General features: G+C 48.3%; 7 protein-coding genes and 1 non-coding gene across 8 annotated transcripts; 5 read left to right on the forward strand and 3 right to left on the reverse strand.

Moving 5' to 3' along the window:
• Nucleotides 1–568: 568 nt before the first annotated feature.
• Nucleotides 569–5154, forward strand: J7337_001370 (uncharacterized protein; the record flags this gene model as incomplete). Its single annotated transcript, XM_044819112.1, has 2 exons — nt 569–5005; nt 5059–5154. The coding sequence occupies 2 exons, from the start codon at nt 569–571 to the stop codon at nt 5152–5154; spliced, it is 4533 nt and encodes a 1510-aa protein (XP_044686814.1).
• Nucleotides 5155–8585: 3431 nt separating this feature from the next.
• Nucleotides 8586–10028, forward strand: J7337_001371 (uncharacterized protein; the record flags this gene model as incomplete). Its single annotated transcript, XM_044819113.1, has 1 exon — nt 8586–10028. One exon carries the CDS (start codon nt 8586–8588, stop codon nt 10026–10028), a length of 1443 nt encoding a protein of 480 aa, XP_044686815.1.
• A 430-nt stretch (nt 10029–10458) lies between these two features.
• On the reverse strand, nt 10459–11635 carry J7337_001372 (uncharacterized protein; the record flags this gene model as incomplete). The annotated part of the gene is made up of 2 exons (XM_044819114.1): nt 10459–11156; nt 11212–11635. 2 exons carry the CDS (start codon nt 11633–11635, stop codon nt 10459–10461), a joined length of 1122 nt encoding a protein of 373 aa, XP_044686816.1.
• Nucleotides 11636–15177: 3542 nt separating this feature from the next.
• CYP10 (Peptidyl-prolyl cis-trans isomerase cyp10) lies at nt 15178–15732 on the forward strand (the record flags this gene model as incomplete). Its single annotated transcript, XM_044819115.1, has 2 exons — nt 15178–15255; nt 15307–15732. The coding sequence occupies 2 exons, from the start codon at nt 15178–15180 to the stop codon at nt 15730–15732; spliced, it is 504 nt and encodes a 167-aa protein (XP_044686817.1).
• A 298-nt stretch (nt 15733–16030) lies between these two features.
• On the reverse strand, nt 16031–16939 carry J7337_001374 (uncharacterized protein; the record flags this gene model as incomplete). The annotated part of the gene is made up of 1 exon (XM_044819116.1): nt 16031–16939. The coding sequence occupies one exon, from the start codon at nt 16937–16939 to the stop codon at nt 16031–16033; it is 909 nt and encodes a 302-aa protein (XP_044686818.1).
• A 563-nt stretch (nt 16940–17502) lies between these two features.
• Nucleotides 17503–17602, reverse strand: J7337_001375. Its single transcript has one exon. It is a non-coding gene; the product is annotated as a tRNA-Leu (tRNA).
• Nucleotides 17603–18170: 568 nt separating this feature from the next.
• CWC27 (Peptidyl-prolyl isomerase cwc27) lies at nt 18171–19823 on the forward strand (the record flags this gene model as incomplete). The annotated part of the gene is made up of 1 exon (XM_044819117.1): nt 18171–19823. One exon carries the CDS (start codon nt 18171–18173, stop codon nt 19821–19823), a length of 1653 nt encoding a protein of 550 aa, XP_044686819.1.
• Nucleotides 19824–21243: 1420 nt separating this feature from the next.
• J7337_001377 (uncharacterized protein) lies at nt 21244–23538 on the forward strand (the record flags this gene model as incomplete). The annotated part of the gene is made up of 2 exons (XM_044819118.1): nt 21244–21692; nt 21744–23538. 2 exons carry the CDS (start codon nt 21244–21246, stop codon nt 23536–23538), a joined length of 2244 nt encoding a protein of 747 aa, XP_044686820.1.
• Between the last annotated feature and the right edge of the window lie 3030 nt (nt 23539–26568).

A 26568-nucleotide genomic window follows, 5' to 3' on the forward strand; every position in this document is an offset into this window, starting at 1 on the left:
ACTGGTTGAACCAACCATCACTCACAATCGAGTCAAGCTTTTAGCACCTACTGCACTCCACCCACTGAAGGACCCCCCGGACTACGGCCATAACACAGCACCGTACAGCTGACTGTTAGCTGCAAATCCCCCTGCAACTCATCCCTCTGATCCCATATCCCATCTCGATCCCCATCCCATTTCTTTCCCCCCTCCCCTTCAATCTAACATCGTGGCGGCTGTATTCCTCAACATATACTTAGCAGCCCGAGCTTTTACTGCGCCGCGCATCAGGTACTGCACCTCCCACTGACTGTTGCAGCTGCTTGCCCGTACAGCTAAGGTTCTGCACCAGAGTCTCCCCACTTCATAGGGAACTTCCACCACTCTTTTCGCACGCACACGGTACCTTACCTTACTTTCACTCATACGCTACGCACACCCGACCTCGCAGACACGCCCCTCATCGCATCTCGAATCTCGATCTCTTGCTGGCCGCTGCGCAAGGCCCAAAGCCACTGGCCACTAGGTGCCAAGGACTCGTAGTCCCTCCGGGGCTTCGATTCCCTCCTCTTCTCCAGGCGCCTTCATGCAGCGGCTTCCTAGTTTCAACTCTCCCTCGTCTCCTTCTGCCTCTGCTTCTTTGAATTGTCCTGTCGCAGACTCAACCGATCAAGAGAAGGAGGGTCGCAAAAAGCATCCACCACTACCACCAACCTCAACCTCTACTCCGGGTTCAGTACCCACATTTACGACTCCAAGCAACACCACTGCCACCAGCACGACTAACCCTGAGCTTGATACCGACGTTTCAGTTCTCGCTGCTGCTGCTGCTAAAGCTGCCGGGGAAGCTTACAACAGGGTCACCATAACTGGCAGGAAAGCCTACGACTCTCTCCGCATATCAGAGGCACCAGCATGGAGGCACGATCTTAGCATACCAAACTTGGCCTCAATCGCGCCCTTTTCCGACTTCACGACCTCCTTCTCGCCAGCTTCGACTACCGGCGCAATTCACCAGTCAAGTTTGTCCACCGCCGGTAGTCCACGAGGTCTTAGCGCGTCCACGCGAGGGCTTCCACAGACTCCCATTCCGGCGAAGCGTCCCTCCGCCCCGTCCAGAAGTGAACCCGTCATGCACCCATCACCCATCAAGAAAGCCCGCACTGGGGCATCACCACCTCGAAAGGTCGAACTTCCTAACCAATCTGCGAATCTTGATCCCTCAGCAAGGGGGAAGCAGCAAGGGCCGCTCTCGCCTCTCTTCTTCTCTCACACGCCAGCAAGGCACGTTCATCGTCCGGCCAGCTTTCCTGCAACTGATCCTGCTGCTTCTATGCTTTCACGTATGCGAGAGGACCCGGCTGGCGGTGTCACGACCTTGAAGTTGCCTCGCGCAAGTGTGAGCTCCATCAGCCCAGGAAGATCAGAGAGCACTCCTGGTAGTTGGGGGTCTTCAATGGACGCTCCCGCTCATACGACGACTCCAGATAGTCGTAGTCTCCCTCCGGGGCTGCAGATGCTACAAGGTGTTGGTGTTATTGAGTTTCTAGAGCAGGACGAGAGGCCTACCTTTCTCATAGACCTGGACAATTCCGCTAATGCTAGCCGTGCCGGCCTACACATCCTCTACTACAACGCGTCTCTACGGGGAGCACATGAAGTGCTTCAATATTTGTCGGTGGACCAAGAAGATGCTAGTGCAGACACAGACTTTGGTCGTTTCAAATCATGGATTATGACACAATCCAAAGCTCGTGTGTCAGCTGATACTCACAAGTATGCTGGTATTACCTGGACATTGTCAACATTACGTCGAAGGTTTCGCTTTGTTAGCGCCCAGACTTGTGTTGCTACTCCCCGCCCCAGTACTGCGTTACCACTTATTGACGAGACGACCGCTTCGGAAACGAGAAGTTCTGGACACTCGCCGCAGATGCCCGTTACTCCTGACGCCGAGCTCGTTGATGCGCCAGATTATTTCGGCGATGCTGAACCTGTCGATGCTAATTTTGACCGCGAAGATGTTGATGCGATCATGGAGGGAGGCGACACAAGACTACATCCTGACGAGTTTACAAACCAGGTCTTCCAATCGCAACCCGCGAGGTCAATTTTCGATTGGACAAGGATTCCAGTGTCGGATGCACTTCCTCCTCATATAAAGTTTGCTCGTTCGGTCGATTGGGCGGCCACTCCTCTCGGACCAATCGAAGACTGGCCTGCGGATCTCAGATCCATGTCCAACCTGATCATGGGCAGCCCACACCCCGCTGCCATGTACTGGGGTCCCCAGTGTGTGATCATCTACAACGAAGCTTACCTCGACCTTGCGGGCCAAAAACATCCCAAGTTGATGGGCTCTTGCTACATGGATGCCTGGCCTGAGATTTGGGATGAGATCAAGCCTGTGTTCAAGAGCGCACTAGAATCTGGACAGGCGACAATGAAGCACGAGAATCAGCTCTTCATTAATCGGCACGGCTTTTTGGAGGAGGCTTTCTTTTCGTGGTCTATTGTTCCCTTGGTGGGTGGTGAGGGCGAAGTGGTTGGACTATACAACCCAGCTTTCGAGAATACCCGTAGACGGGTCAACGAGAGGCGAATGCTGATGCTTCGCGAGATTGGCGAGAGAACGGCTGCAGCTACCACTGTGGCAGGTTTCTGGCCTCAGGTGCAGAAGGGATTGGAGTTCAACGAACACGATGTGCCCTTTGCCCTGATCTATTCGGCCAGAGAGGACACCGAGAGCGAGGTTTCATCATTACATTCCGGTAGCTTGATACACTCACCCCAATTGGTTCTTGAGGGGAGCCTTGGAGCACCAGAGAATCATCAAGCCGCACTTCCACAGCTTGACATGCGACAGTCTGAGGATGGGTTTGCCCCTTACATGCGTCAATCAATGGCTGCTGGCGGCATTCCAATTGTCCTCTCTGAAGAGAATGGTAACCTTCCTACACACCTTATCGATGGCCTTCACTGGAGGGGCTTTGGTGATCCCTCAAAAACGCTCGTTGTTTTTCCCGTTATCCCGACCACCACAGGAGAATCCGTGATTGGATTCATCGTGATGGGTGTCAACCCTCGCCGTCCCTATGACGACGATTACAAGCTATTTATCCATCTGTTATCCCGGCAGCTAGCCACCTCAATGGCTTCAGTGGTCTTGTTCGAGGAGGAAATCAAGCGTGGCCAAAGGGCTGCCCGCCTCGCTGCACTGGACCGTCAAGAACTCTCAATGCAACTTTACCTCCGTACACAAGAAGCCGTGGAAAGCGAGTACAGATTTACCCGAATGGCTGAGTTTGCTCCTGTTGGTATGTTTATTGCCAACTTTGCGGGCAAGATCAACTATTGCAACGATATGTGGTGGCAGATCTCGAGACATTCCCGGTCCGAAGATTCTGTTGATACGTGGATGGATAGTGTCAGAGACGAGGACAGACCGGCATTGGAAGACGCGTGGGACAAACTCCTTAGAGAGAAAGTCACGATTTCGGTGGAATTCCGGTTCAAGTGTTCGCAACAGAGCGATGGAAACACAATTGATACATGGGTTCTGATGAGCGCTTATCCCGAACGGAATCAAGAAGGCAATCTCAAGTTGATATTTGGCTGTATCACCGACATCTCTTCTCAGAAATGGGCCGAGAAAGTACAGAATGAACGACGTGAAGAGGCAGTTGAGATGAAACGACAACAAGAGAACTTCATTGATATCACCAGCCACGAAATGCGGAATCCTCTATCAGCTATTCTACAATGTGCTGATCAGATCGCAAATAACATCACTATCTTCGATTCGCATTCTGTGAAATCAGAAGTTGAGAACCTACTGGACGGGTGCCTGGATGCTGCAAACACAATCAATCTGTGTGCCAGTCATCAAAAGCGTATTGTGGATGATATTCTGACGTTGTCCAAGCTGGATTCGAACCTCTTAGCCGTTACACCCATCGACGAACAGCCTGTAAGAGTTGTGCAGCGTGCCCTAAAGATGTTCGAATCAGAACTGGTTGCCCACGATATCGAGTTTGACTTCAACGTGGATCAGAGCTTCGAGCAGTATGGCATCAAATGGGTGAAGCTTGATCCTTCCAGACTGCGACAAGTCTTGATCAATTTGATGACAAATGCTATCAAGTTCACACAAGGCCGTGAGAAACGAGCCATTACAGTCAGCCTCAGCGCTTCAAAGCATGTGTCTGAGGTCACTCGGAAAGGCACTTCATATTTTGATAGAGTCGACCATCAACGCACGGCAGTCATGGATATCAACAACACTAACGAGTGGGGTCATGGAGAGGAGATCAACATCCACTGCACAGTTGAGGATACTGGTCCCGGCTTAATCGAGGAGGAGATGAAGCTTCTCTTCCAGCGGTTTCAACAGGCGACTCCGCGAACACACGTTCAGTACGGCGGCTCGGGATTGGGTCTCTTTATTTCTCGTATCTTGACAGAAATGCAGGGTGGACAGATTGGTGTTACGTCCCGCCGTGGCATTGGTAGCAGCTTTAGCTTCTACATCAAGTGCCGACGCTCTTTGACTCCTCCTCAGGATTACGAACAGATTACACCGTTCAAGATCGCTCGAAAGTCTCATGCCCCAGCCATTCCGCAGAAGCCGGAACTCAATCGTCAGCCATCTCGAACGACGACGACAAGCGAAGACACAACCCAACTGTTTGATGTTTTGATTGTGGAGGACAACATTGTCAATCAAAAGGTTCTTCAACGACAGCTACGAAATTGTGGCAACAATACGTTTGTTGCAAACCACGGCAAGGAAGCTCTGCAGACTCTCGAGCGTTCAAGATTCTGGGCTGGAAAAGAGGCTGAAGGTGTTGACATCTCTGTCATCCTGATGGATTTGGAGATGCCTGTTATGGATGGAATGACCTGTGCTCGAAAGATTCGAGAGCTGGAGCGAGAGGGAATCATTGTGCAACATATTCCCATCATTGCAGTTACGGCGTATGCACGACCGGAGCAAATCGAGAGCGCCAAGGCTGCAGGAATTGTGAGTTGGTCGTGCCGGACTTTATTAACTTAATCACTAATACTTTACTTTAGGACGATGTTATCTCCAAGCCATTCCGGATCCCTGAGCTATTGCCCAAGATCGAAGAGTTGGTCGGCAAATACAAGAATCTCTCAGTGTCTGCTTGATGCTGCATAGATGCTGCGCCGACTTGACACCTGATGCTCTGCCAGGAGAACTATGCAGCTTCTCCACAGTTTACGAATATAACGAAGTCACTTGACCTGGATGGTTAGACATACCCTCACTTTCGACATAATTACTTCACCAACCTATTACACAACACTATTCTCTATTTGGCCCCATGTAGCATTTGGTGTCATGACTTTTGGCGTTTTGGAAAGAGACAGAGCTAGTTTGCGGGATGGCGAACTCGCCAGAGCATTGGAATGTATAACATGGAAGCGACTCTTGGGTTTTATATGTGAATCTCTTTTACAGAGCATATGGAGCAAAAATATTAGTGAGGATGGGGTACGATGCGCATTAACAAACACGATAGAAGATACACGACGTGCTGGCGTTGTTGGGCTGATGGACGTTGTTTTATGGATGGATATATCTGCATAAAGATACAGGCTGTGTTAGTTATACCCACCCTACATGATCATGGTTGATCATGAATATTATCTGCATATATCTAGAACAGGCAGTTACCCGGTGGATATCGGCATGACTTATTGTGTGACATGATGATCTCTGAAGGCGATGAAGCATCAAGCTACATATGCTGTGGGAGTTTATCCCAGACCTAATCATCGTTCCCGCTGTGGCAAACATGGCGAAGACAGAACAGAACGGTTTTGATACTGAAGTGAAGAAGCCGTTCGAGAAGTACAAGCAATCACTTGCAGTTCAAGGATGATGCATAAAGCGGGAGACTTGAACAGCCGCAGCACGGAGTCCGGTTAACGGTACGTAGGTGTATACTACTTGACTTAAGTACTTGGTGATGAAACTGTTTTTTATGTGAGGTAATCCCATAGTCGCATCATTTGATCTTAACTCTTAGCGGTCGTTACTGTCACGCTCACTGAATACCTAGTGATGCTTGAAATCACTGCATCTGAGCCTGCAAGTGACTCGATCCAAATCCTCGTCCTTCCTATAATTTTCTCCTCATCATCTCCACCTTCTTGCATCAGGGCATATCTGTTCTGCTCCTGGATGATTGATTATGCCAGCTACGAACGCCACTCACTCGTTGCCTCTATGTCGATTAGAAAATGAACTCAACGACATGGTTAAGATGGGATACATCAATATTCCACCTACTCACCATTTCAAGCTGGATGAAGACCAATCCCTCAAGTGTCTTCAAAACGACTATCTCAGATCGAGAGTCGCATTAAAGAACACCTTCAACACTAATTAACACATTGGGAGCACACAGTTGATTGGCTCGATGACTTGGAAACTCCTCCACCACACCAGGAGTTCTGGACGACAATCAGAGAGTGTCGCAACAAGATTATGGAAGACTACACCTGGATAGATCATGTAATGCGGGCTCTCGAAGTTCAGCCATCGAGACTCTTGGTCTTCGCCATCAAAGGCAATTTTGCACCACGCCTCTGCCGCATTAATGACACATGAGACGAAACAAGAAACTCCGAAGACATCGCATCCGACGAACTTATACAACTCTTCGACCAACATTACTGCCTCTTGGTCTTGATTTGTGTGATCTATACCTGCTATGAAAGAACCTTAAATAGCGTCAGGCATGGGCAAGGAGAAGTGCAGAGAGCCAAAGTTGCGCAATGCCTACGAGTTTTGGTCAATGCAGTTTCGCATGCCGAACACACGGACAACCTTGGCAGAAGTGTTTCTGTCTCTAAAGAACAGAAGCGACGAAATCGCGAATTGGTGTCGTGATGGATCTCTGGCCTAATAAACTGACAGCCAGTCTTCTATGGGGATACAAACTGGAATTTGTTATTTCCAATCAAAGCCCGAGCGGTGTTGACAAAATCGTCGTAGAAGAGGCCGATGTAGTAAATATTTGTTGGCATTTTTATACGAACGAGGGATAAGCTATACCTGGCGGTGGACCATACAAATGTTGAGCAGAATACCTCCACTATCAGTCAGGTTGCCTGGGGCAGAAGGTTGATGGGCGATGAGCCTAGGAACAAGGGCATCAAGGTAGAACAGGGCATGACAGTAGGGCCACCTCAACCCAGTTCCAAATTTAATCTAGCAATAACCAGCAGTGAAGCCTTACAAGTAACAAACGAACATCTATGCGCTTTATGATATAGGTATGATCCCGAAACTGCTGTGCACACTAACAAAACTTTAGAGGAAGCCGTCCGCTTTTTGCAGATGTATATCAGTTTAATAAGTGTCCTCCTATAGGCTGTCTCGACTAGAAGACCTATAGTCTCTGAGACAATCGGAAGTCTCGCATATTTTTCCGCGGATTTCAATGTCCAGGTCGTTGAAGACCTGTGTACTTAGATTGATAAAGACATACCCCTGTCACCTTTTCAACGTCACCAACAAAGTGCTTCAGCGGGACGATCACGCACTTACCCTTTTATGGTCTGGGCTGAATTGCTCCACCCGTTGTCAATAAAGCCTAAAGCAGACTCGATTATTTTTGTCCGCCTGACAGAGCTCCCGTCGCGGCCTTTACCATTCAGGCTGACAGAAAAAAATTCTGGCTCTGAACAAATAAAATCAAAGAATGAAAGAAAATGCCCTCCCTTTGATAGCAAGAATCCGTTTCTTTGTGCTCAGCTGGAAGCAAGATCCCGTTCACAAATAGCATTTGTTTATAGCATTTGCATCCAATGACAGCCTGTCTGTTTTCCCACTGAATGCAACTTTGGCTTCTTGGACTTCGGTGCCCCGCGCTAATCAGGGACCTTGCAGGTGGTTTTCCCGCTAGAATCAAATATTTGCTTCTCTTTTGACCAATCTCTGGACTCCCCGCTTGGCCCGCTCACTCTAAAGTGCAGCGCAGAACCACAGGTCACCATCCCTGGCTGGCACCAACTACTAACAATTCTGTCCTGTCTGGTAAGGAGACATGCATTTGGGTGGCGGCCTGCTTCCTTATGGAAGTGCGTCACACTTTCTGCCACTGATGGGAGCCCAGGAGCCCCCTCCCCCCCCCCTGCACTCGTCTGGCCTAGTACTATTTGGGTCGACATTCCGCTTCTTATGGGGGCTTCTTTTCTGCAACCTGCCAGCCTGCTACTCACTCACTCACTCACTACCTGACGCCTACTACTAAGTACCCTAGGTAGGCTCCATTTTCTTTTCTGTTCATACGATCATCGCACAACAAAGTCACTGCTCTACTTTTGTTCTTTTGTGCCTTTGTCCTGGTGGTTCGCTGTCAAGAATGCGAGTTCGGAGCCTCACGGCGCATACAAAAACTCTGGCCTCTGCCCTGAAATAAGTGGCGATTGTGTTCACCTCTCACTCGCCGCCTTTCTCGCTCACGCTCACCCTCACTTTGTTCTCCACTACTAGACATCAATCAACACCAGAACCTCATCGCATCGCTTGCCTGTCGCATTGTCGAGGCGGGCCTCTCCCGGCTTCAATGGAGATTCAACATCCCCCGCATGAGTTTGCGGAACCCGTTCTTCATTTCCAGCACTCTTCGCACCTTGAACCTGAACCTGCGCCTGCGCCTGGGCCACTTCCCACTACCGAATCCCTAGACGAGCAGCCTCCAATCCCCGCCAAAACACAGCAAGACGTCATCGAACCACAGTATCCTCAACCGTCTCAATTAATCTCAGACCAAGATATCGTCACGAATGGGCTTTCTCCGCTAGGACAAGTCCCATCACTGTCCCCGGACCTTGACAAAGACGACGCAAGCTCAATTCTCAGTGATCTACCATCCGAATTGGATGAGCCTGCTGCAGAACCTGAACCAATAGATTTTGATTGGGATGGCCCCGAGGGACATCAAGTTCTCCGACTCAAGCCAACCGTTGAGCAATGGAACGACTTTCCGGCCAATCTCGCATTTGCCAGAAGTCTTAAGGCTGAAAGCCATGGTTGTTTTAAAATTGTCCTTCCTGAGGAACTCATAGAAGACCTCCCAGCAAAGGACTCTCAAAAAGTACCGGCGAATGCTTATCGCCCAACCCAAATAAAAAGGAACAGTTTCTGGCGAGTTGACACAGTTCCGTCCGTCGGCAGTTTCAACTCGTCCGTTACAGGTGCGAAATGCAATGTCACGGCGATCAAAGCCATCGATCAGCTCAGAAAACTTTATCGCAAGAACGACCACAAGCAGATTCGCAATGTACGTTATCGAGTTGACGTGCCTGCATGGACTCCCGAACAACGCCTTGAAGCCGGGGTTCCTGAAAAAAGCCCAATTTATCCCCTCAAAGGCGATAAGCTGGATAACACAAAAGCCATAATTCCTGGAATCCATACTCCATATGTGTATGAATCAGGGCCCCATTTCGGGGCAAGCTTTCAAATACACGCAGAAGACTTCCGGTTGGTTTCGCTCAACCATCTATACAAGGGACGGAAAATCTGGATCGTTGTGCCATCGACTGCGGTGGATGTAGCAGAAGAGGCCCTTGGCCGCAAGGACAAGTGCTCTCAGTTCATGCGGCATCGAGCCGAGTTTTTCTTTCCCCAGAAACTGGAAAAACTTGGCATACCTTTCCGCATCATTGACCAGCGCCCTGGCGAGACAATAGTAATTCTCCCAGATGCATACCACGAGGGCTTTAGCACAGGATATACGATCGCTGAAGCCAAGAACTACGCTGATGATGCTTGGACGACGAGCACCTACCAGCCATGTGAGGCAAAGTGCCAGCTGGCCACGGCCATCCCAGCTGACTTGCTGAGGCCATTGCAAGTGGGAGAGACACAGCTCGACCTGTGTGCTGGTTTTGATTTGGCGGCAGAGCAGGAATCACCTCCTGCGACACAAACACCCGAAAAGACAAAGAGACATTTCGAGGACGACGGACAAAATATTGGGAACACTAAGAGGACTAAGGTCTAGAACGGTGCGTGGGGGAAGAATACTGCTCATTTACATGCTTTTACGGAGTTGCTATGGCTTTGCTTGTTGATGTATTGGTCATCAACTATTGCAATCTGCTAGGGGTGGGATTTTGCTACAAATGGCTTCAATACCCATGACGCCCGGCGTATGACACTTTTCGGCAGATGGCTTTGATTTTACGGGTTAGGAACTTGGTTGTTTTTGGCGATGCCCTCCTGTACAGAGTACTTTTGTTAACTGGGCTTAGCAGGTCCCTCTATTTTCGGTCTAGAAAGGTCTTTCTTCGTATTGGTTTTCGTTATGCGTCGTGTGAAAACGTTACACCCAACTTCCAGCCATCTAGAGGCACATTATAGCATGTCATTTGTGAATATTGAAACAGAACAGGCAATGACATGACGTCCAAGATTACAAAGTCCCACCTCTTTTACATACGTCTCTCTTCCTCCTGTCTTCGCAATTCGTCACGGAAAGCATTGCGACCACCTGTGGTGCCGTGCTGAGGGAATGTAGCATCGACAGGGCTGTCGGCCAGGCTGCCAAGACCGTCGCTGTCGGCACGAGCACGCTGAGGAGCGTCACGGTATTCACCGGGAGGAGGAACTGAAGTATCGAGCTGGATGCCATTATCTCTGGCACCAAAGATACGGCGCTTGGCACGGCCAGTGTAACCGTGACGAGACCGGCTCGAGATATTGCCGAGTCCGATACGGCGGGTCTTGCGGTTCCAGAGAAAGCCACCGACAACAAGGAGAAAGAGAGAGCCAAAGACGACAGGCAGAGCGATGGTCAAGGTCTGGCCCTCGGGCAACTTCTCGTGGGACTTCTCAGGGAAGTTTTGGTCATTAAGGTTAAGGTAAAGAGACGAGGACTTGGTCTTCTCGAGGGAGTTGTTGCTGTTGCTGTAGAGGGTGATGGAGATGTTGTAGGGCGAGTACTTCATGTATTCCTGCTTGACATCGAAAGGCCAGTAGCCCCAAGAGGCGGGGACGGCCGAATCAGTGAATTCCTTGTACTTCACCCATGATTCACTAGTACGGTTGTAGAGGTCGAGGCGAGCAGTGACCAGGAGAGTAGAGTTATCAGAGGACTTGGTCTTGTTGAAGTAATCGGGATCCCAGGTGACTGAAAACATGTTAGTACTGTAATTGACGCATCAACGAACGACTCTGTTGCTCACCAAAGTATGTGTTCTTAACATCAAGGGTGCTGTTGGCGTAAGGCGAGCAGAAAGGAGCATTATCGCCATCCTTGTTGTAGCATCGCGCAAAGACACCCTCGCCGTGCTTGCCGGTGGCCTGGGGATTGGGAGGCTCGCCAGTGCTGGTGTGAATCTTACCCCAGCTGGTGTAGGTGTAGACGCTGGCGGTAAGATCGTGAGGAGGAGCATCAATCAGAGAAGTGGTGCCATCGACGGTGGTATACGAGGGAGTGTATGTCGTGGCAGGCTGCATCTCATCATCGACAGTAACCCAAGCGGCAGTCGGTTCGGCTCGCTTCTCGAGCGCAGGAGCATTGGCTTCGAGATCGCGCTCATAGCGGATGACTGTGGCATGGGCAGAAGCCACAAGGCCAATTGAGGCGATGATCTTTGATGCGTGCATTTTTGTTGTTTTGTTATTGCTCCTTCGGCGACGACGCGATGCGATGCTTGTCCTTGACACGTCGTTCCTTTCCCGGTGAGACTCCGCCTAATCACACGCAATAACCGCCGACGGAGGCAAGGGCGACAATGGAAAAGAAAAGAGGTTGAGGTTGAAGAGAAGAGTAGAGGGGGAAAAGAGAGCGTGTTGAGAAAAGCTGGGACACGGGAGATTTGAATGCCAATGCGAAGCAACCAGCAACACGAGAGGCCGATCGGTCCGGACGGGACCAACCACAGCAAGGACTTTTTTTTTATTTCGCGCAGGTCTTCAGTGGGTCCGTAACTGTTAGTGTGTAATTCCCCAGGGGATAGCCAGGGGCACCTTAGGATGGAAGCCAAAATAAATCAATCAAGAGCCTCCCGTACAAAGCCTATCTCTCCCTTGTTATTTCTAGCATAGAATGTCAAGCCTCAAGTTTTCTGACCATGCCTGCGGTATTACGGGGATTTCAGTGGAAGCTAATGCCGGAGAAGCCGCCAAGACTGGACGAGCCTTCGGGAAGTGCGAGGATATGAGCGTGATGTCATGGGTATGAACATCCACCCATTGAGTTCAAGATCTTTTTATGCATACCTAGACGGTGAGGTTAGACAAGCTACAATCCGAATAAATTTGTATCATTCGAACGGGAGCCCTGATTTCTGAGCCAAGGCGGACATCTAGAAAATTGGTCTATTCTCGATTCAGTACTCAGTACCATTGCTCCAGCATATTTTATTCAAATGTTGAGAAGATTAGTTAAGTATGAAATGGCCGAGCAAGACCTCCAATTACATTTTGATAGTCTGTTCTGTAGCTTGTCCCGTCACCATAATGTCCATTCAACGTCAATCCCAGCGGGCTTTTGCCAGTCTGATCCGCTTCAAAATTAAGAGAAGAGTCAAATACTCCCCTTCCTTCCAGGTACCCTTTGGCCTTTATGCTCTATAGCCAGATTTTTCAGGGTCTCTTGTTAAATTCCTGTCTAGTTTCAGCATTCTCCTAAGATATACCTGCTCCGTGGTTAAGGACTTTATCTCTTAACCTTTTAAAAAATATATATATATATTCTTAAGAATGGCACTGCAATGCTTCAGAATTATAAAGCCTCGAGACATTGAACAAACAGGCACATACTGATCACAACTTGTCCTAAGTTAGTTAGATACATTACCTTGCCTATAAACTATATAACTGGGAGATAAAGAAATTAATGTACAAGGGGGCAATCAGTCTTCTCAATAGTTTATGCTGTGAAACGAGGCCAAATAGACCTAGATCGGGGAGATAATAATGAAGGAAGAGAGTGAATCACAATCTCTGGAGTTTTAATAGGAAATCTCTAGTAATATTTATCCTTCCCTTATGATTTCTAAACTACCTATTTTCTGTATATTCTAACGCAACAATTGGCGATTCTCGATTGCATTTAAAGGACAGAAGGATGGCAGGATGGCTTGTTTTCCCCTTCTTAACACAACTTGACTTCCATGATATTATCAGGAGATTTAAGCTTAATAAGAGGAAATTGAGTTTTAAACTGCTAAAGAACAACTATCTTGTGAATGCGATGACATGCTGAAGTGATATCCGCAATCAGTTTGCGATACGCCCGCTCAAGCTCAGATTCGGTTACATCTTCAGACTCGACGGGATCTGGAACCGGCCCGTTCAAATACTCAAAGACAGAAGCTCGATGAAAGGGTTTGTATGGCATGCTGAGACAGAGCTCTTCAATTGATGTTTGGTTAAGAAGATCACAGACTATGCTCAACGAGCCTGACTAAGTAGATGTGAGCTTCTTCAACACATAGGACAGCTTGTCTTTCGAAACGACAAGCTTGTGAAGTAGTAAACTCACAAAGACTGCAGTCGTCCAGCAAGGATCCCAAAGATCTGAACGTCCTTGGATACTGAGGCATTTGAGAGCTCTGAAATGGGTTTTAACTTCCAGAATGATCTCCTTATCTAACAATGGACCGTCCAAATTGGGGGAAATATTGAGCTTCTTCAAAGAGTATTTAGTTTTAGAAGAAGAGCAAAGGCGTACCAGCTCATTATACATCCGTGTACCGTAGTGCCCATCGATATTCACGGCTTCGAGGATCTCGGGAACGCAGCGGCTGAGAACAGCGCATAATATCTCTGGCGAAGTGGAGATTTTGAGGGAGTTGAGCTTATCCCATTTCCGAGTCCGCATTAAAAGTTCGCAAAGATTCTTTTCTTGCTCCTGGGGCCAGCCTCCGAGAGACAAATCCAACTCTTGAAGTTCCGTCACTTGCGAGATGTTACTCACAAGTAACGGTCAAAAGTTTCTCGTACAGCGGTAGCTGGGTCCCGACGCGCCCACGCTTCTGCAGGATTATCGATATCTTTCTGTGGTAATATTAGGATTTCCCATATGATTAAGATATATTGCAACTCACCTAATAAGGCTGAATTTCTTACTGGGCTTCATTGCTGGGAAGTACGTGAACAGGTGGGAGAGAAGTCTAGGGAGACCTTCAAACCAAAGCTGTCCCAAGTTCCTCGGGGCAAAGGAGTCTTGGTAACTTTTTGACACGAGAACCAGGTTTTTCACGTCATACCCATCCAGGAAGGACGCAACAATGTCTCGACACTCCTGAGGTAATCTCTCCATAACCGACAGCGAAGCGTAGGGATTGAGACAACATACGCAAGAAAATAAGAGTGGTTGGACATGAGCAGACGACGTTTAAAACTCTCCGATAGTCAGAGGTATTGAAGAAAAGAATGATGATTCTCCAGTCTGCAACCAAAGTACAGTGATCTTGTTAAGATGAATCAAGGAGGAAAATGCATAAGCGAAAGAGTCGCATCGCTCTAGATACCTTAATTTTAAAAGGATGTTGGCTTCACTAGGTACCTAAGGTACCTACCTGCCTTACCTAGGTAAGGTAGGTAGGCGTGACAGAGCTTCAAAGAAGCAGTTGAGAGAGTGTGTCGATAGCAGCTATCGATAATACCTTAGTATTCATGAGAGCTAAGACCTGAGAGCTGCCGTGCAAGGTATGTGTCTTAAATAAAAGTCGCAGGGATTAAAAATTCATTTCCCATATCTTCACGAATCAAAGACATTTTGATGATAGAACGAATCGCCATGCACAGCATCCATAATAGATAGAAGGGAAAGGCGGCTGGCTTGGCTCAGGCAAATATACAAGGCACCCTCGGCACATTCAACACCTCGTTAACGCGCATCAGCCCATTTCGTCTATAGAATACTCACAGGTATAGCCCTAATTCTTCAAGACTCAGAACCATGAGTCCAAAGGTAGAAATAGCATTTACTACATTAAGAAATACCCTACTATTGTAAGTTGTAAGTTCCCAGTTGTGGATTGTATTAGTCATCAAGTATAAATTATCAACCTCTTCGCCCAATTATCTTCTCAATGCTACATTATCAACACTTACCACACAACATTGTGTATTCTTGTTCCAAACTAAAAATAAGATTTCTTTCATTGCTAAAAACTATCCTATTGAAGACAACGACTATGTCAGTCACGCTGCACACTTCACACGGCGACATAAAGGTTGAAATATACTGCGAAAGTGTTCCCAAAACTGCAGAGGTTTGTATAATCCAGTATATGTTTAACCCAGTCTTTGCTCACACCTACCAGAATTTTCTTGCCCTTTGTGGCTCGGGCTACTACGATAAATCTCCATTCCACCGCCTCATCCCCAAGTTCATGGCACAGACTGGGGCACCCGCAACACCAAATCCCCCCGAGAACCCCAAAGGCGGACGCAGCATATGGGGAGGCGCGTTTGAAGACGAGATCCGGCCAGCGCTACGACACAGCGCTCGAGGCATGCTGTCGATGGCCAATAAGGGACCTGGGACGAACGGATCGCAATTCTTCATCACGTTTGACAAGACGCCGCATCTGGACGGACTCAACACTGTGTTTGGACGCGTCATCGGAGACGAGGGTAAGGCGACATTGGCCAAGATGGAAGCTATCGAGGTGGACCGAAAGAACAGACCCAAGGAGCCAGTTCGTATCGAAAATGTAACGATCCACGCTAACCCGATCGCTGGCTGAGATAACGACAACGTCCTTCGTACTTGTCACACCATGGCATTACAACATACCCCCTCAAACGAAGCACTGTACTACCGCTACGGTACACCACTGAAGGAAGACGAAAATTGCAAACGATTTATCACAACAAAGTTCATTTTGAAGACTATTCTTTACGATAATATTAATCTACGCGCGCCAACCAAAACCCCTTGAAATCTACCGGAAAATCAAACTACCCCTTCGGAGAGATAAGAAAGCTTCTACTCTCAAAGTAAGGTGTCAAGAACAACTAGTCTCAAGGCTTATTGAGTTATTCTCAACTTACCGAAACCGCTTCATTGTTCAAGATAAGGCTCCTAAGTTTCTTGCCTCTCAGAGCTTCTTTAGCTGGGATCCGTGGACGCTCATAATCATCTTCAAAGCGTCCCCATTCCAACACTGCGGCTTTTTTCTTACTTTCGATGCGGTAAGGGACCTCCTCGTCCTTCTGGGTGACATAGATCATGTCGTTCCATCCGGTCATCTCCATCTGCCAAATGAGCTTCAGGAGTTCCGCGTGGCTGCAAGCATCAATGTTTCGTGTAGAGCAGGTAACCAGGAAAGGGCCCCTGAATTTCCGAGCAAGGAGAAAAGCTCGTTGGCTGGGGTGGTAGGCAGGAAGTTCACTGGGTTCACCGCTCTGCCCTACGGTGATTATGTCATGCAGAAATTTCCACCCTTTCGAACCATCATCAACAGTATCTGGCTGTCGTTCGCGTTGAGCCTCGACGAATGATAGAAACAAGAGGGTAAATTCCCCTTCATAGTCCCGGTCAGGATCTGGAGTCAACGTACCTTGGAGAATCCTTTCGGTCTTGGCCCGTTCGGCATCAACTGTGCCACTGTATTTCGTGTCTCCGAGAAGATCCAATTTTTCCCTTGTAAAAATTGAGGAGTCATATGGTGATTCACTGTCCATGGATCCTGACTCGCGTTCTGGAGTGGGAACATCCTCTTGGCTGCAAGTAACGAAGGAACTGTTGGTGATGGCCCGTTGACTCATGGATGCGTGGGTGTCTTGACGCCTTCGGTCTGCTCTAGTATCAAGCGTCTTTGGCTTGAACGCATCTCGCCATTTTCTCACATCCTTGATATCGATGTGGAATATGCGGTGCCGTGCGTCACTATTGTCATTGAAGCAAACCTTGAAGCCAGGGGCAGAAGCCCGGTTGAATTTGGGAAACATGCCCACAAAGAACCGATAGTTCACGGATCCGTCAGGAGTTCTTGAAGGACACGAGATCGCTATGTTACGTTGCGTCTCTTGGGAACTTCTTTATCGTCTGGACCAGCCTGACGACATGAACTGGATTGAAACTGAGACCTTACCGGGAAGTTTGAAGTCGCGTGTAATGAGGGAAGAATAACGCGAAGCTCAGGACACTTTATATTATGTGCGGTGACTTCTGCTAGAAAAGGATAATTCTTGGGCCATATGAACAATTGCGAATAATGAGTGTTCATCTGAACGCAAGCCCAATGTGCTTATGTGGACAATAGGTGACAACAGGATCATAGTTGAACCTACAATGAACAAAGCTATAATACTGCGTGTTATTTATGACTATATCAGAAATATCGTGACTGTGTTTGTTTGGAATGTTCCAAACAGAATTTCTATTGGCATAAGAAAGAAAAAGACAATACCAAGTTCTACGGGACTACAGACAAGTATAGTCAAGTATGACCGGGACAAGAGCAAAAATTGATAAGCGATAATTCCTACACGATAGGGCAAAAACAAGATTTTGATGAGACTGGGACTCGAACCCAGGAGGATTGCTCCACCAGGAAATTGGTGTCAAGGTTAACCTTAACCTGGCGCCATAACCAACTCGGCCATCTCACCGTAAGGTCAAGAGGACCCGCTTGTTAAATAAACCATTTCGTAACCATTACATAGGTATTTGGTGTTCCAATTTGTACCCAGTCTAATCAAGAGCATTATTGAAGCAATTGCTTGACTTCCTACAGGAATACCATTTAAATTATATTGGAGTTGTGACCCCTGTGTATTGGTAGCCGTATCCGCTGTTTTTGCAACATATTGACGACAGAGCATGCTGACGTTTCAAGACTGCGTAGAAAGCCACCAGATTCTGGACGTAATATATTATTATTGATATCCAAGTCTTGATATGGGAAACCTGAACTTGTACCAACTTTAAAGTGATTTTGTTGCATTTACTTAAAAAAAATTGGTTCGCATCTCTCATAGCTATGATGATCCTTCTTTTACTTCCATCTACAAAAGATTTGGTATGTGTTATCGATAAGACTCCGGTGTGGATCTTTCATGCAGGCCAAACCAAGCTTCTTCTTCTTAGCTCTTTCAGTCTTCATCACACGCGACTTGAATTCTACAACCTCAACAAGTGAATACCCAATCTCCGTTCACCACAACTCAAGGCGTTGCAATGTCGGCGATCTATAATCTTGAACCGCAGCCCACTGCCTCAGTTGTTATTCACACCACCCGGGGCGAACTCTCCGTCGAGTTATTCGCGAAGCAAACGCCGTTGACATGTCGCAACTTCTTACAACTAGCGCTCGACGGCTATTACGATAACACAATATTCCATCGATTAGTTCCAGGTTTCATATTGCAAGGTGGGGATCCTACAGGCACCGGCAATGGAGGAGAGTCCATTTACGATGGAGGCGCATTCAGCGGCGACCTAGATCCATGGCCCATGGACCAGCGCCAGGGGAAGAATGCAGGACCAACAGGAATCAATTTCAAGGACGAATTCCACTCTCGACTCAAATTCAACCGGCGTGGTCTGCTAGGTTCTGCGAACGAATCGCGTCCAGATACCAATGGTAGCCAGTTCTTCTTCACGCTCGACAAGGCCGAGGAGCTCAATGGGAAAAACACCCTGTTTGGCCGAATTGCTGGCGACACGATCTACAATTTGGCTAAAATGGGCGAGGGAGAAGTAGACGAAGCAACGGAACGACCGACCTACCCAGTGAAGATCGAACGAATAGAGATACTGGTCAACCCCTTCGATGACATGAAGAAACGATCTCGAGTGGCTGCCCAAGCGCCAACTAATAAAACAACAGCAGCAACAAGCAAGGATAAGAAGAAGAAACGGAAAGGCGGGAAACAACTGCTCAGTTTCGGCGACGAGGAAGGTGATGACGACATGCCAGTGCTTAAGAAAAAGAAATTTGATACGAGAATTGTCATGGAAGATGAGGGGGAAGACGAAATCCCCATGAAACCAGCAAAGCCGAAAGCCAAGAAGCAAAGAGTAACGGAGAAGCTCCCATCAGTCGCAGATGAGGTCAATGAGAAAGGGCCGAGGAGGCCCACGCTTGATCAGCCTTCCAATGAAACGCGGCGGAGTCCTGGCTCGCTTACGATCGGAGAGGTGAAGGACCAATCACCTGAGCCGGAGGCTCCCAAAAAGACCGCTCTAGAGCGAGCTAACGAGGAGATGGCCGCTCTGAAAGCATCGATGCGACGGACCATTCATGCGGAGGAGCCTGTGAAGGAGAGGAAGAAGTCTGCACTCGAAGCCATGATCCCTGAAACATCAATCAGGGGCCGGAAACGAAGGCCCGGAGCTGCCAACACCTCAGCAAGTGAGGACGCAAAAACACTCCGCATGCTGAAGGCCTTCCAATCGAGATTGGAGAAGGCGCCCCCGGAAAAGGACAACGAACATACAATAACCGGGGCTATGCGTGAAGAGGGAAGTACCCATGCTCCAGACGATGAAGCTGAGTTATGTGATTTACACTTCATCGCAAATTGTCAAAGCTGTACATCCTGGGATAAGCAGGAAAGGGATGAGAGTGATGATGAAGGATGGATGTCTCACTCCCTCAGCTTCGCAGCAGACAAACTAGGCAAGGATCTTAGTAACCGTAAGAAGGCAGAAGAAGAACTTGTTGTCATTGATCCGCGCGAGAAGGCTCGGACTCTCAAGGATGAGAAAAGAGCTGCGCGCGATGCACGGCAGGGAAACTCCGGAAGAGCATGGGACCAGGCACGAGATGCAGCAAGAAATGCTAAGATGGCTCAGGCAGCATCGCTTGCAGGTCGAGGAGCAAAGTAACCGAGAAGATCAGGTAGATAGGCCAAGTGTGGTTCAAAGCTGTTGGTGACAAGTGAAGTTTGAGACCATAATAGGAATAGTCTGTCTATGATACCCAGCATAAAAGCATCAGGCCAGGTCTAATAGTGCCCCTCCTAGTCTGAGCTGACATGGGATAGGATGACGCCAATGCTTGTTCGCTGAAGAAAAGTGGCATTACGAGTCGCATCTGCCGTCCCCACAATACATGTCATGACCGATCTCGATCCTCAAGGACACATAGTAATGATGAAGTTTTGACTGTTTTTCCTACAGTCGATGACCGAATTAATACAAATGATTGAAGTGAGACATTCTGTCTCTAGAGTTGATAGAGCTTACAGAAGCTTACAGAACTGATTGGAAAAAGCTGTTAGAGCTTGACCAAGAGGCTACAAAGTCGTGGCTTTCTTCAACGTTAGAGATCGAGATACGTCGTCTTATCATCACGTGAAGACCTGGGCCCATGTCCCTGACGGAAATCTGATTGGCCCAAAAATATTTGACATTCAATCCGCCCGCTCCAAATGCTCCGGAAGCCCCATTCGCAGCGCGACCATCAACTCCAGCATCATCACCGTCACGCAAACTGCACCACCGTTCAATCGCAACATCGGTACTTGCTCGCTTCAGCTTCCGGCCTGTGCATCGCCTACTACTTACCGTTTCAGGATGGGTACGCCGCTCACCATTTCTTATCTTGCTTGATCTATATAGAGCAAGGCCCACCGACCAAGACTACAGGCTGCCGTCCAGCCTTTTTCTTCAGACTACATAACTTGGGCAGACGCGCTGCGCAACTCACACTGCTTTAAGGCATCACTACGCGAGCTCCGTACACGAAGATAGAGCAACCGAGTGGCTGTCCTTAGACCTCAGCCCCGCGCCCGCGCATCTTCTCCATAATCATATCTTCAAGGCTGTGCCTCTTCACCATCAATAATCACATTTAACTGACTTTTGCGACAACTTTTCGCATTTACCTTCCAAAGCTATCTCGCGATTCCCATCTACTCCCTCGAGACGGTCCCACACTTTCCCTTATCACAACCCGGACACAGCCGAGCAAAGGATAAGTTGTTGACCGCTTACCACGGACTACGTTGGGCACACGCAGCAGTTACAGAAGCCTCAATAAGTGTCACAATTACGCTCTGGGCCACCTCCCTCCCAAGGCACGCATTACGTGAAATCGATTCCGATCAAGGCGACGAGGCGAACTGGTTCCAAGGCGACCAACATCAGCAGTCACAAACCCATACCCGACTAGATTAGGCATCGATTGCGCCAATCCACGGAAATTTAATCTCGCCGCTTCTGAGGAAGCACCGATTGAGCCAGAACCATTTTCATGTCAGCACCCAACCCAAGGAAACGGCCAGCACCAGGAGCGTCCCCAATGATGCCCATACCGCAGCCAATGCAGCCACAGTACAACACGGGGAACCCGGCTGGCGATCAGGTAATGCGTTGGAATGGAATGGGCGACCCTTCGAGCTTCATGAACGGTGCTGATGGTATCATGGATGGGAATGCTCATGTTGGGAACTCATTTGGTCTGGTGCCGGCACAGCCACAATATGCTCAGCCTGTGTCGACGCCATCGAACACGCTTGCTCGACGGCAAATGAATCGCGCGCTTGTCCCGACCAATACCCGGCCCTATGATGGAGCAGTTGAACCATGGGGAAACTTTGTTGGCGATGACAATGCTTTGCTTCAACAAGCCCCCTCCGAAAACTTGAATGAGCAAGACAACGTTGAGATATTGGAGGAGATGGCCCAGAAGGCCAAGAGAGAGGCGCAAGCGAAGCGGAAGCAGATCCCCCCTTTCGTGCAAAAGCTGAGCAGGTAAGTTTCTCCATCACCATGGGTCAAAGAGGCAAACTAACCATGTCAAAGTTTCCTTGAAGAGCGCAAGAACGAAGATTTGATTCGATGGTCAGAAAAGGGAGATTCGTTCATTGTGCTTGATGAGGATGAGTTTGCAAAGACTCTGATTCCAGAACTGTTCAAACACAACAACTATGCATCATTTGTTCGACAGCTCAATATGTATGGCTTCCACAAACGCGTGGGTCTGTCGGACAACTCGATGCGAGCCAGCGAGCGCAAGAACAAGAGTCCTAGCGAGTACTCAAACCCATATTTCCGACGCGGTCATCCAAATCTGCTGTGGCTCATCAACAAACCCAAGAGTGGAAGCAAAGCAAAGAAGGGGGCCAAGGGTGCTGAGATCGATAACGACAGTGAGGATGAGGGTGCCACCGAGGAGATCCTCGCCTCTGGGCTAGGAACCTCTGCAGCCCAGGCTCCTCGATCACTACCAGCTGGTGATTCTCAACCCATCCCAAAGAAAGAGATGACCCTCGTTCGAGAAGAATTGAGCAAAGTCCGAGAACAACAGAAATTAATTCTCGGGGCCATCAATCGATTACAAAGAAACAACAACGATCTTTATCAACAGGCGGTCATGTTCCAGAATCAGCATGACCGCCATCAAAATTCTATCAACGCCATTCTTAACTTTCTTGCCAATGTCTTTCGAAAAACACTGGAGGATCAGGGCAACTCGCAGAATGTAAACGATATTATTTCGAGCATGCTCACGAACCAGAACCAGCAGTCCGCTCAACATGGCAGTGTGGTCGACCTAGGAGACTTCATTCAACAGATGGATCCTTCATCATACGGCACACCTCATAAGAAGGCTCGCGGCCTGCTACCCCCTATTCCCAACCAGAGCCGCGCCCAGTCAGTTAGGTCGTCTACCCCGAACAGGTCAACACCTGTCAATTCAACCTACCAAACTGTCAATCATCACAACCCTGAAATGGGCCATGTCACAGAACTCCAAGAGAATTCACCTAGCGACACAAATTCCCCCAATCTCCGTCAAGAACTGGAGGCAAACCCTCATGAGCAGATGTTGAAGATGATTAACGAACACAACGCAACCAACAATCATGGCATGGATCTGCCAGAGGCTGCTGAGCTTGTGGCCAACGCCCCCAACACGTTGAGCAATGCCCAACGAAGTAAACTGGTTAATTTCATGGCTGGCCAGTCCTCCTCTGCTCCATCTGCCAGGTCAACTCCCGCCCCAACCCCAGTCTCTGCCACACCAGTACCTGCTACTGCTCAAATACCTACATCAAATGCCCACATGGCCATGCCGACTATGCCTACCTCAACCTCAGTCTCACCCCCACCCATTGAGTCCAACCCAGCTCCTTCGCTTTCCCCTATCATGGGACCTCCCATGGCACCGCCGTCCTTGAACGAGATCAACACCAACCAGTTGGACCTAGATCAACTCCAACGTCTTCAAAGTGAGCAAGATGCAAAGATTAGCGAACTTGGTAGCATACTCGGACCACTGAGTCCTTCCGGGCATGTACCTGGTCTAGGGGACAATGAGGCGTACTTCGATCCTCAGTCGGCAGATTTTGATCAGTTTTTTGACAGCAACGCTTTATTTGGAGATGGGCAGTACAACACTGATGGCACTGATTTCAACTTCAGCCTTGATACAGACCCAAGCCACCCGAATTCGGCACTACATACGGGACATCCCATTCCCCATGTGAGCCACCACAATACTCCAAGTCCCGCGGGTACAGAAGAAATTACCCGCAATGACCTTCGGCTAGACAGCACGCCGGATCGAGGAATTAAGCGACAACGCGTGGGTTAGCACTCTTTTGAGGAGTTTATCAAGCTTCACACGAGACCAAGAATTGTCTTCTAGCCGGGGAAATGGCCGGGTTAATTTGGTCCCTGATTGTGCTCATTCCCTAGCACATACCTTGGGTATTCACCCTGCAGTGTCGACTAACAGTCACTCTGAGGAAAGAGCAGCCGCAAAAGGTTCAATAGAGCCGAGACAAAAACAGGGTTGCTCTTAGACATCATTATTTGCTGTTATCTCAGGAGTGAAAAGGACATATTTATATAACCCATGGACGAACATGGAAGTATTGAGTTGCTTATTAGGTTGGATTGATACGGGAGAGGCAGTTGGCGCGCTTTTATGACGTGATGTTTAGTCGATTGAGCACGGTTAATAGTCCCTTTTTAATCTACCGCTTCTCGATATATGTCGCTGTGAATCTCATTGCTAAGTGAACTTGTCCTAAGCTTTGATTATTGGCCTTTAATGAATGTGTTAGGTTGCCCTGTTTCCCTGTCATCCGTGGCCGGCATTCGAGAGGAAAGGAATGGGTGATATTTCCAACAATAAGCTCAGCCCAAGTCTTGTTGTCCAGGCATATGATGATACTGCCGCAAGAACCATAAGCTCATGATGGTTGATGAACCTTGTATCCATATGTCGTATGTTGTATGCATAAGCGACTCCAGCGAATTAGAAGCTATAACAACTTTGTGTAACTAAAGCCTCGACAGCCACAAGCTAGGTATGCATGTGGCTCACAACTGTGGCGAGCTTTGTCTATATACACCCCTGCCCTATACAGTCTCAAGAATGAAGATATGAAAAGACGGTGTAAGGCGCGCGGGTGTTGTTTGTTTTTGCGACATATCGCGTCAGTCGTGATCTTTTAATCTCCGTCTCGTCACGGGCTCTCAATGCGCCAGTCACCTCCATCGAGGGTGGAGACGCAATTTGCCATATCGCTCTCGGCCGAGTCAACTGTTGCTACCCTACATGAGGATGCGGGCTCCTGTTCGCCGCGTTCATGCAACGACGAATAGACTTATACGTGTCTCCTTTTAGGGATTTCTGCTTGTATCTGTGCTCTATGTGTTTATTGTTTTACTGTCTATCCTTTGAGTTTTCGTGATAAATATTCGTAATATGTGTTGTGGAGAAGGGCTCTCCCTAATATTCATTGCACATACACCATCTATATAGCACTTACAGCGGGATGTAAGCACTGATCTTTGCCCGGCTTAATGATGTGCCCTATAGAGGCGAAGCACGACCGTCTCCGACTGGCGCATGTTATTCTCGCTGTAAATCTAAGTAGCAATGAATTACGAGTCATTTTGTCTCGGCGTGGCACTGAACAATGCCCTACAGCATATCATCTCCTAACCAAAAGTCCATATCAATCAACATACGGAGTAGGCAGCACGGCAATAGTCAACATGTCGGAAACCCCTCCATTACTCGTAGCTCATAAGACATCCATAGAACTACCGCTGCGAGACCCGTAATCCAGGATGTTGGTCCTGGAATGCTTGCTGTTGAGCTGGAACTCTGCGATGCAATACCCGACACCACACCTTAACACAACTCAGGAATGGAAACTATTCAGTCCGACACAGAATGACACAACGAGATATGATTCAATAGACTTTCTACCAAAATTAAAGAATCAGCCCTGCATGGAAGCGCGTAGCCAATAAGAGTCAGCATATCTTCAACTCCCAACCTGCAGCGTCCAGGGGTAGCATGAACCTGGCCAATACCAGCCGCCATTAACTCTAAACCTTAGGAAACATCCCTTAAGGTAACACCACTATCCGTATTCCGTACTATGCTAATAATATGCCCTACTTCAGTAGTTCCATGCATATGCGTCTCCTAGTCAGGGGCTCCCCATGGTGCCTGCGCTGGTTGCCAGATATTGCTCCAAGTTAGCTGGTGTCCTTCTGGTATCTGTTAAAGATGCGAAATTAAAGTCTCTCCACATTGGAAAATTTCCTGACGTCAAGCCCAAGCTTCCGCTCCATCCATCGACGATCTAAATCCTTCAGCTAGAATTCAAAGACAGATTCAGAGACAGACAAAAGACGCGGCTGAACCACAAACACCAGTATGACGGCTTGGCTTCAGCCTTGAGATGACCAAAGTGAATCCATCGATCGCCGGGTTGAACAATCACCGAAGACCATCGGAATGAGAAATGAATACGATTCGGAACAGTTCAAGTTAAAGAATTTTTACTTCTTTTTTTGTGCCTGTTTTACGTACATCTATACACAGGACGGGGGCCTGAAGAAAGGAACTAGCCTGACTTCGTAGATACAACTAAAGGCACTATTAATGCCAAAATCCTCCCCTGGGACAACGTTGTGTTGTTGTGCATGCCAATGGCTTCCCAACTATGTATCGCCCGCCACCCAATCCACCTTGAAAGAATTATGCAGACGTAGTACTGCTGTCGTGAAGAGTAGGCCGCCTCATCGTACCAGACCGAAGTCAGACACCATCGTCCCCGTTTTAATAAAGCTAGTCGGTCCATAACCGCTTATGTCCCAAAATCCGGGGGTATCCTTTTTATCCACCGCGAGGGACCTGTGTTGGTGCATTTTCGGTCTTCTTTTTTACTTCTTCCGTCTCGAGGTTGGCCAGGCCCTTCATGTGTAATCTATGTCGCCAACCAGTTTTACCCGAACGGTGACCTGTCGTTGGTCCTCTTGGGTATGCGGATAGAGACCAAGTCGTATGGAGCCTGAAAAAAAATTGATGCATAAAGTTGCTAAAGAAAAATTGAAAAGAAAAGGGTATGATCTGCGTGTTCCTTTTTTTGGTGCCGCTAGACTTGATATTGAGGAGAAAAAGTTTGAATCGCAAGGAAATAGAAAGCAGTCGCTAAATGCCAAAACATATGTGGAAAGATCATTCTGTTGTGCGACCATGCAATGATTTCGAACAAGTAATAGAATGTCGGAAAGATAGTGTAGAAGCCACGATGATGTACATGGGTGAACGTCCAAGGTCGAATCGTCGATTCAATATCTTGTCATGAAGAGAGCA

The sequence above is a fragment of the Fusarium musae genome, chromosome 1 (genome assembly GCF_019915245.1).
Source record: "Fusarium musae strain F31 chromosome 1, whole genome shotgun sequence".
NCBI lineage: Eukaryota > Fungi > Ascomycota > Sordariomycetes > Hypocreales > Nectriaceae > Fusarium > Fusarium musae.